Here is a 10506-nt window from a genome sequence, read left to right on the forward strand (position 1 = left end):
TTAGCACTATGCTATTTATAATCACCTCTCTAAGAATCACAGACAATTGCAGAAGTTAACATTTTCCAAAATGAACTGTAATATGAAGACAGAAAGGTTAAACTGATACTTTAGATTAAAAGCCATCTAAGCCATTAATTTTCTTTTTTTTTTCTTTTTTGCTTGCAGAAAAGCTAAAGCTCAATAGATCTTTATTTTTTTTATTATTTTTTCAAAATCAGGATTTCTGCATTAATCACAGCTCAATGAAACACAAAGCACACTGCAGTCATTTGGTTTGGATTAGTCAATCATTATGTAATCTTAATTTAAATCTTGATATTTTATTCACCAATATAAAAACTTAATTTTTATTATCTCTTCTTTAGATGTCAAATAACACAGCCATAGTCTACCTTTAAAAACCTATTCAGATGGACAGAGTTTACAGAAAGTTCTGAAAATAAACAGTTCCAATGCCTAAAGTCAGGAAATTCAAACTTTACTCACTTTTAGCAGTAATCCTTCATTATTGTATACTGCAGGAAATAAAGATTCGTCAACATGCGTTCCAGTTTCTCGACACCTGTAAAATAAATTAGAAATGCAATCTTTAATTTTTAAGAATGAGAATCTTGCAAAAAAAAAAAAAAAAATCAGCCCTATAATAATTATACCCTTCCCAATTGTGCATCCTTGGCATAACTACTGCAATGCTAAAAAAAAAAAAACCCTATACATTAAAGCAAACAGAAGACATGATAACATTGTTCTAATGATGTCCTCTAAAGTGCTGCTTCAATGCTCTGAAAGTCAAAGATTCCAGCTCATATGTTATTCCCGCACACATTCAAAAATCATTGTATTAAGTCCTTCTGGCCAGATTCATATGAACCTGAAATCTGGCACTGACTTTTGTGCAGACTGTGGGTTTTCATCTTTCACTAGCTAGTAAGACACTAGTCTACAGAATGTTATGAAAATGAGAAAAAAAAAATCCAAAGGTCCTATTCTGGCAAGTGAGAAGGTAGGCTTCATTTGGACCTGGCTTTTACTTCTTACCCATTATTATTATTTTTTTTTTCTTTTTTTTTTTTTGCCTTCTGTTTGCGTAGGCAATGCTTAGAACAGACCCTTACTGTGGAAGGATTTATATTTGTTTAATAATTAAAAAAAAACAAACTGATAACTTACCCCTAGATTGCCTCTATCTTTCTGTATTCAAAGACTGACTTTAGATTGGTAGGACTCATGTTATTTTGGAATGTCATACACCATATTGTATATGTGTACCTCATGGATGATGTTGAGGCAAGAATTTGGTTATCGGTACATTAATTGAAGTTATGTTAGTCAAAATTTGTAACACTTCATTCCTGAATAATGTTTTCACTAAATAATACAACTTCGTTACATGAAAGATTACAGAATACTTAGCAGACTACTAGAATTCCTCCAGCATTCAAAACTGTGATGCTAGCGACACCTAGTGTCACACTGCTAATGCAAACTGCTAGTTTCTATTCATCGAACTGCAATCTAATGCTTTACTGTTTTGAGAAGAAAAAAAGAGAGCCAAACCGCTACAAATGTTTGTCAAACTATCTGAATGTAGAGGTCTCTGGAGTATCAATTAGATATTCAACCTGTTTGACTTCAGGGGCTATTATTAAATTCTAGATAATTATCAGCACAGATGTAGAATACATTAAAATTTAAATTAAATCAGATAATTAATGTAGTTAATTCAGAGAAGCTAAACAGAAAAAGGGTTGAGCGTTAAAGATCTTATAATATTTTTTTAAGCTCTGAAAACAAATCTGAGTGTAAGTGATTTGGTCTATCTTATTTGTGACATGACTGAGTAGCTTTACTGCGAACAGAGTTTCACAATCATGTTTAGATTTGAACTAAGTGTTCTTACTTTGGATACAGATTTTAGCAATTCTATTTTATCTAGAGATTTATTATTTTTTAAAGACTGCTCATTAAGGCCTTTGAGTTGAAGTGGCACTAAAAAAACACCTCAGTGATCCCAAAAGCATCACTCATTTTGCATTAAACTTATATTTAAATGAATCTTATAGCAAGTCCACAATTTAATGCGCTATTTTTAAAGCTAGACATAACAATCATTCTTAGAAAATTAAAAAAAAAAAAAGGAACAGTTTTCTTTTTAATATTTTTAAATTTCAATTGTCATCTTATTTTTAAAGTTTTCTTCTATATAAAATTACTTCCTGTTAAATGGAACTATGGAACTTCATTCTGTTTTGATTCAAACAGATGCTCATACTACAAAGCAGAAGCTTCCAATAAAATATCAGGCAAATCACTGGAAACAGCACTCAAAACAAATTGAGGCAACATTCACACTGACCCTGACAGTCTAATACATATACATATATATATATATATATTTTTTTTTCCCACGGAGAAAATCAAACACTGTAGTTTTTCAAATCATTTGGCACATTCCTATGAAAGGCTCAAGTACTGCTCAGGAGAACATAACACTAGTGTACATGCAGAACTTTTTGGGAGTAGGGGCCCACCAACTGTTAAGTGGGAAAATATTTGGCAGAAAACAGAAGAGTAAGGAAATGCTGGAGTAATTGTTTATGAGTTGCTTCCTTGTCTGGCGTTTTCAGAGTCAAACATCAAAGAGTAGGGTCCAGATTAAATAGAATATACTCCAGCATCCTGTTTCCAATACCAAGATGCCCAGGAGCATGTAAGAACATGAAAACACAGCAAAACACTCCCAGTTTACTTTGCTATGTTCAACAGATTTATGGTTTAGGGATGGCCTGAGACAATTTTATCAAAAAATAAACATAGTACTAAGTGTTTAATTGCTTCAATGTTTTGTAAAACCCATGTAAATCTTTGCAGTCTATACTGATTCTCCAACAAGGAGTTGCAGCCTTACTATGCTTCGCTAAAAATCATCATTTACTACTTTCTCTGCATCTACCTCCAGCCAGATTCATGTGGTACTCTCCAATTCTTCCACTGGGGAAAGGATAATATACATTAATTCCCTACTCAGTCTCTCTTTATGAACCTTTGTTTTCACAGGAGTCTCTCCCCCCTCCACTCTCACTTCTTTTTGGGGCTGAAGAATTCTTGTCTCTTCAACTACATCTTGTGATAAAACTATTTTATACTTCGTCATTCTTGCTGCTATTTCAGGCAATATTCTGAACATAACCATGGCCTTCTTGCTTCAGCTACAAGAAGCATCACGCTTGCAGGCTCTCATTCTGGTGGAGGATTTCAACCACATTGATGGCCCATGGCAGGGAGACTGGAACTAGATGATCCAAGATGATCATCTAGAGGCCTCTTCCAACCCAAGCCATTCTACAATTCTACGATGAAATAACGTCATCCCACTACATAAAATTTTATGCTCTATTTAATTTATTTTTTGACAACCACTTAGGTAATAATACTATGGAAATATTTTATAAACGTTTCACCCACCCAACATCTTCCAGTACTGCTGAGGAGACTCCTGTGGTGGAACTGCTATAACAGAGATCACATTTCTGTATGACTACTCACCTGGACTTTTCTGGGATTCTTTTTACTATAACACCTGCATGTCCTTGAAGAGTTAAGAGTTCCTGCGACTACAGTTTCTGATTTCATATTTATACACTTATCTATCTCGGGAGCATATTTAAAACATAACCAAATATCCCACTGGAATGACCATCATTCTTATGTGCACTCAGATAGCTGGAGGTCACAGAAGGAAACAATCACATAAATAACATTTTGCATCCCTAGTGCATTTTTGAGAACTTACAAGATTTCTTCATCAGTGTTAAGGCTTGCTGGATTGTAAAGTTATAACTTCTGTATCTGATATATATATATATATATATATACATACACACACACACACACACACACATACATACATACATATATATATATATATATATATATATATATAAAAACAGGAAAATTCTGCCTCAGCATAACTGCATGAATTTGTTGGCTCACAGACTTGCATTGCAAGCTCTGCAGTTGTACTGGCCTACACTTAATTGGCTGCAGAGCTCAGTGTTACTTCCCCCCTCAGAACTTAGCAGACTGCTAATTCTCTATGCATGTGATACCTAACTGATATAGGACATGGTCCATCATCACAGTAATTTACAAAAATAAACAAAAGGAGTGTTCAAGTATAACATGCATACTCTTAAAAACTCGTAGGTTTTTTTTTTTTTTTTTACACTTCATCTGAAATCTAAGTTAGACCTCACAAAACTTAAACTCAGAGGAAATGCCATGGACTACAAACAAATTTTTTCATGGACGGCTGCAAAGTTGAAATTTCATATTTTTTTTGGTTTTAGTTTAACTTTTTCCTTGTGGTAGTTGAGAATCTTCAAGCGGTGCCATGCTGAACCTGCCAAATGTCTTAAAAGCTAGATATGGATCATTTTTTTCTTGCTATGAGATACTCTCTCAATGGGGAATAATTACAGAACTGGTACAATTACCTCCTTCATTTTTGTCCCTGAAGAAGTGTGCTTTTTCATGTGGAAATGGAAGAATTCAACTCAACATAAATATCTGCTCTTCTCTGACTATGTATGCTATCTGAGAGTAAAGGATTAGAACACTACATGATTAAAAAATATACCATGCAACTACTTCAACACATTCATTTTTCAATAGATAACATGGTACCTTTTTGTGTATGAAAGGCATTTTTATTATAGGAATAACGTTACAGAAAAGTCATCAATTACTCATAGACTTATCACTGTTTCAAGTACATTAAAAAAATGGGTAGTGTACTTTAAGTTTTTAATAAATAATACCAGAATCTATTCTCTGGAAGGGGTCACATTCATTATACTCAATGGTACTCACTTCTCCACCCATAGTACAGAAACTACTTTTACACCAGCCTTTTGTGCTTTTCTCCATGTAGCTGAACGCCCTTCTTTGAAGACCACATGAGTTACGCGCTTGTTGAAAGTTTTTGAAACCTGCAGAAGTAAACAGAGAGCAGATCTTTGAGTCTGAAAATCTGAAAAGGTTAATGAAACTAGAGAGACTGTTTTTCTGGATAGAGCAATAGCATAAAAACATTATGTCAAGGACCTGTTTGATCTTTCCCATCTTTGTAAGGAGCCTGAAGCAATCAAAGCCCAAATCTGATTAGTCAAACCAATGCAAGACAAGCTAGAGGGCTAGAGTAGCCTTTTATTTTCTACTTCTTTTTTTTCTAGATTATTATTTTCATTTGCCTACTCCAGCTGTATCACTACTCTTACAACATCTTTAAGTAGCCCAACATTATTTATTATATAACAGACAGTACAGAAATTAGCTGTCACTATCCAAAAAATGCCAATTATATCTTTAATTTAGTAAAGAACTCACAGACTTAGATTACAGCTAACCTCATTTTTTACACTAATTCTCAACAACAGTGATCACTTTTAGTTCTGTGGGAAGGGAGGTTGATGCTGCTAAGAAAATTAATCATATGGGAACACTTTAAAAAGTGTGAGAAATACAGAAAACTTAAGCTAGTACAGCTAAGGTCACAACTGACTTTTTCAATGTGCTACAAATCTTCAGTTACCAACCTTTACTGATAACTAAATGATAACCTTTTTAGTTCTAGAAATCCATTCTTTACAACCAAAATTTCACTTCATTGGAACTAAACATAAGACTGTTTGATCAGCTGTTGTGATTGTACTGATGTCACCACGCTAATAATTCATATTTTACAGCAGCATCTCAACAGAGTCAAACAGAAGTAGTTGTGTAGATTTCTGTTGCATTCTCAATTGAGTCACTGGTTCCAAGCGTGTTGGATCTACTTTTGGCTTTAAGAAAACTATTTAGCTTTTCCAAATACTTTTGATGGTAAGCTGATCTATTGCTCCTCAGAAGACAAGAAGCATGAGATTTAAATATCTAGGTATACAGGAGCAATGAGTCTCTTTCAGAGTAAGCTACGACTGCATATACAAACACGTGGTCACTTATGCTAGTATCATGCTTGACATGGCTTTGCCTCCAAATTACGGAGCAGCACCACCTTAGGCCTCCCTCTCTCCATGAAGAGTGAATCAGTCAAGGTATTGTCACATGCAGCAATCCCCTCTCCTGTCTCATCCCTTACCCTGGGGGTCCTCTGTTGATAAGCTGACCTTAACTTGGTATGACTGAACCAACACTCTGGTGGAAAACAAAGTCAAAAATTTGTTTCCTTACCTAGTGACCCAAGCCAGTTTATTACCATGTGTTCAGCTCAGTAAAAGAGAAGGGAATGTCTGGTCAGGAATGAAATAATGAAGGAGAAGGACCACTTCTTTTCAAAGTGAGCTGCTGAACAGGCTCATCTGTACCATTTGTCTGTACCTTGCACCATACGCAGATGCTTTCAGATCAACTCAAAATACTTACGGAATTTGAAGCCTTATCATATTTTCCACAAGAAAAACGTGAAGCCGTCAGAACAAAATTCAACAGATCTCACAACACAGCCCAAAAGAACAAGAGATTTTTATTACTCAAGCTACTTATTGTGAGTTGTATTTCCTTTTTAATAAAAACAGTTCTCCTATTGTTCTGGCATGCTACCTCAGCTAAATTCATACAGTCAGAGAGACTTTGGAGATGTTAGCAAAACTTCCTAAATGACAGTGAGATACACCTACATATGCACAATTAAAAAGCACTGGGAGCTCACACAAGTGTTATTTAGAGCATAATGTGGGTTATAAAAATCTCCATTAACCAGTAATAATGTGCAAGAAGGCAAGATGCTAGTCTGACTTCACTGTCTAGTTGAAATTTTACAGCTGGCAGTTAAACATATTTTGCTCCTACAGCTAAAGTATGTTTGATACAGAAAAATCACTGACACAGATGTATTTTTACTAGCACTTTCTGGTGAACCATATTTGTGGGAGTGAGTAGAAGAATAAAATGTAACAGTACATAGGTTAGAAAACATTGTAACAACAACCAGCTGCCTAGAAGTTAAAGAAAACAAAACGTAAATAACTTTGGTTTTCAACCCCTAGATTTGGTTTGTCCCCTGGATAGTATATAAAACACTTTATGAGATATATTTGCTAGTCTATCAATATGCAAAGAGGTTTTTAAACAGATAAGGAGGCTTTAAATGCATTTCCCATCTGCCACTAATAATAATTTTACAGCATGTTCATCTATTTGAATCTCTAATTATTTTTTTCCTGCCCTTTAAAAACTCCTACTACAAAGAAATAAACAAGCAGAACAAATAAGCTGGTTTTTGAATATGAGATTTTTTTAAATTCTGTTTACTTCAAAAAAAGTTTCCTTACTTTTGCTCCCATGTCAAGAAGTTGCTTCTCAAAGGCTTTTGAGTAATTTTCTGTTCTGTTAGATGACCAAACTTCTACAAATGCACAAATACCTGGATCAGAAGAGAAAAAACAACAGCTATTTAAGTTCACTAAGGTAAAACTAGTTAAACTGCTTTTCCAAAAAAAATTGCTTTAATACACGCTGCATTCAGTAGCAAGTAGGTTACATTGGTGGTAGGGGGATGGTTGGACCAGATGATCTTGGAGGTCTTTTCCAACCCTAACGATTCTATGACTCTGTGAAGTATGGCTTTTAATAAACTGAGCATCGCATGTTAGCGACGGATTTTTTTTAGAGTATTGCTGTCCCTTAAATTAGTTGAAATATAACAAACTAAGAAGTTTGACAGTTCTTACACAACTTTTCACTTTTTAAAATACATTACCAGCTTAACAATCAAGCAGTATCTTTACATGACTGGTTACCCATTCGATTAAACCATTGCTAATCTTCAGGTTAACCAAAAATGTTAAAAATAGTTGCTGTAACACAGGCTACCAGACATAACGAAATAAAAGTCATAGTCTTTCAGCAAACCTCCATAAAACTCTACAGAAACAGCATTTAACACTTTCCAACTGACTTAAAATTCCACCTTATTGATATTGAATCACCCTGAAATTAAGTACTTATCACAGGGGCTAACGAAGTTTCATGTCAGCTGTTTTATGGAACATCAGGAATATCGCATTTAAGCGGCTTACTCTATCAACCAGATTAAGAATGTCTTAGAGGAATGAAATCAGCCTTGGCTGAGAAAGCCTTAAAAAAAAAAAAAGTCACAATCCCAGATGACATGGAGGGATAAGCAAATGAAACTTGTAATAATTCCTTCGTTAGTATGACTTAGGATGACCTATAGCTGGATTGGCCATACCAATTTCCCCTTCAGAATAGTGGACCAGGAGAATTCCTGAGAACTGGAAGAATGCCAGTTCACCAAAACCAACTTTAAACAAACTGCAGGCCAGACAGTTCTCAGAAGTCATGAATAAATCTGAAAGCATCAATTTAAATTTTAAAAGTTCACCTTTAGCAAATACTGTTTAACTATTTTAGTTACTACAGATGCCCTTCCAAATCATTATTATACAGTATTATGTCTTCTTTTTAATGTATAACACAATAATGCTCTAACTGTAGTATTTTAGATTAGATTATTAGATTAATGTTCGCAATTGTTATATTTTTTTAATCTGTTTATGAAATTTATGAAACTTAAAACACCTCCTTAGTGAAACCAAAAGGAAGAAAATGATGATCAGTAATATAACATCAGATATCTATGAGACCTTAGGTCAAGCCTACTCCAGTTCACTGTTTTTACCCATGTTCATTTTGGTAGAGGACCAGGACAGCTTTCTGCCGGTCACATTTTTTTTTGCTTGGTTGCCCTGTTGTGAAAAACGTTGCACTTGTGTTCAAAATTAAAAAAGAGAAACGATGTCTTCCTTTTGCATCAAATACTTCATAACCCTCACAGGTATAATTTTGCTACAAAAACAGGTTGGAGCCTACTAGTGAAGGTTGAACTAGGACCTTGTAGGGGAACTCTACTTCAGCGTGTACCTGCAGCAGGATCAAAGGTATGGTGTACAATAATTAGCCAACTTCAGCTAATATACCACAACAAGAGACAAAACACTTTGTAGTTTTCCTACTGTATGAAGCAAGAAAAATCAGGAAGTGTTTGGAGGGGTTTTGAACTAGAAGAGCTCTAAGAGCCGGTTTCTTGGAGAAGGCCACTCGCGCTACAATATCTCAAAGGTGGCAGCAAAATGAAAGTCAAGAGGGCAACCTAACGAGGCAGAAACTTAGAAAGAAGCTGGAGAAACCGTGACAGGCCACAGGGCTCGCGCAGGGACGGCTGCAGCCGGTGGCTCCCTGCCCTATCCGGGGCAGCTGCCAGCCCCAGCCCTGTCCCCGGGCCGCCTCCTTTCTTTTTTCCTTCCTCCCTCCCCATCCCGGGGGCTCCCCTCAGGGCGGCCGAGGCGGTACCTTTCAGGACGGGCTCCATCAGCGGCCGGGCTCCGGTAGCCGCCACCGTTCAAACCCGCCTCCGCGCCGCTCCGCCGGGCCTGCGCCCTGCGCAGCGCCCCGCCGCGCCTGCGTGCCGGCCGGGAAATGGCGGCCGGGGGCCGGCCGGGGGTTGTTAGAGCAGCGCCTGTCGGAGCTTGATGGGAGGCTCTGGGGGTGAAACTTTAAAGATAAGGCCGTGCATGAGTAAAATAAGGGTTCTGTCCCAGCAGCTCCGGCTGAGGGTGGTGCTGGGGGAGCCAGCAGAGTGTTTTTCAAAGCTGTTTTGAAAAAGGGGAAGCTATGGCAAAGCGGTGCACCAGGGTTTTGTGTCCGTGTTCATGGTGTGCGCTCTCCAGGAGGCTTCTCTGGAGAGTTTTGTTTTGTAGGGAGGTGTGTCAGAAGATCAGCACCCTCTGAACCCAGTGTGTGAAGAGATAAAGTACTGAGCAAGCCAACAAAATGGGGATTAGCAAACAGGCAAGGCCAGGCGGTGGTTGTTCAAGTGTCCAAAATGACTTGAGGGCAATTGTACTGAGGACAGTGAGCCCATCCTTAAGGAAAATGACCTCTGTGCTAGAAAGCTGGAGTGTAGCAAATGTGATGATAGAGAGAAGTAAGATATAGAAAGCCTATACAAAGTCTTCCCTAGTGCAATAATAATAATGACATTAGTGAGCATAAGGACATTAACGATGAGAAAGAAGGAGCACACCTTTTTTAAAATAAAATGGTGATGTGCAACTTCATTACATGGTGTACACAACGCAGAAGCACCGGCATTGCTGTGGTGTTACATAAACCAATGCTGTTCTGAGACCTTCAACGTGCAATCCTCTTCATCTGAAAAATGATGGAGCAGAAATTAAGAAGCAATAGAGGTGCAAAACAAAGTTACTGCACGTTAGTGCTTCCTTAGATTCAGAACCATTGCTAAATTAGTGATTATGGGTAGAATTAGGAAATAGCTGTGAGCTTTCAATGGAGTTTAAAAACATAATGAAATTGGGCTGTTCAGGAAATTGGCAAGCACATAAAATTCTGTAGAGCATGTATGAGTAACGTCATTTCAAAATAGGATACATTCACACAGTCTCTTTGGATTTGTGT

At 36.8% G+C, this 10506-nt stretch overlaps 1 protein-coding gene across 3 annotated transcripts in view; it reads right to left on the minus strand.

The window, feature by feature from the left end:
- The window catches only part of MCPH1 (microcephalin 1), a 126495-nt gene extending 116991 nt beyond the window's left edge, over positions 1-9504 (minus strand). For all 3 annotated transcript variants that reach the window (XM_035321156.1, XM_035321157.1, XM_035321158.1), the window contains exons 1-4: positions 9379-9504; positions 7338-7429; positions 4876-4994; positions 490-565 (exon numbers count right to left, since the gene is read on the minus strand). In XM_035321156.1, the coding sequence (XP_035177047.1) occupies positions 490-565; positions 4876-4994; positions 7338-7429; positions 9379-9397 (306 nt within the window). In that variant the 5' untranslated portion in view covers positions 9398-9504. The remainder of the gene's footprint in view (positions 1-489; positions 566-4875; positions 4995-7337; positions 7430-9378) is intronic.
- Between the last annotated feature and the right edge of the window lie 1002 nt (positions 9505-10506).

Source organism: Oxyura jamaicensis, chromosome 3 (assembly GCF_011077185.1).
Source record: "Oxyura jamaicensis isolate SHBP4307 breed ruddy duck chromosome 3, BPBGC_Ojam_1.0, whole genome shotgun sequence".
Taxonomy (NCBI): domain Eukaryota; kingdom Metazoa; phylum Chordata; class Aves; order Anseriformes; family Anatidae; genus Oxyura; species Oxyura jamaicensis.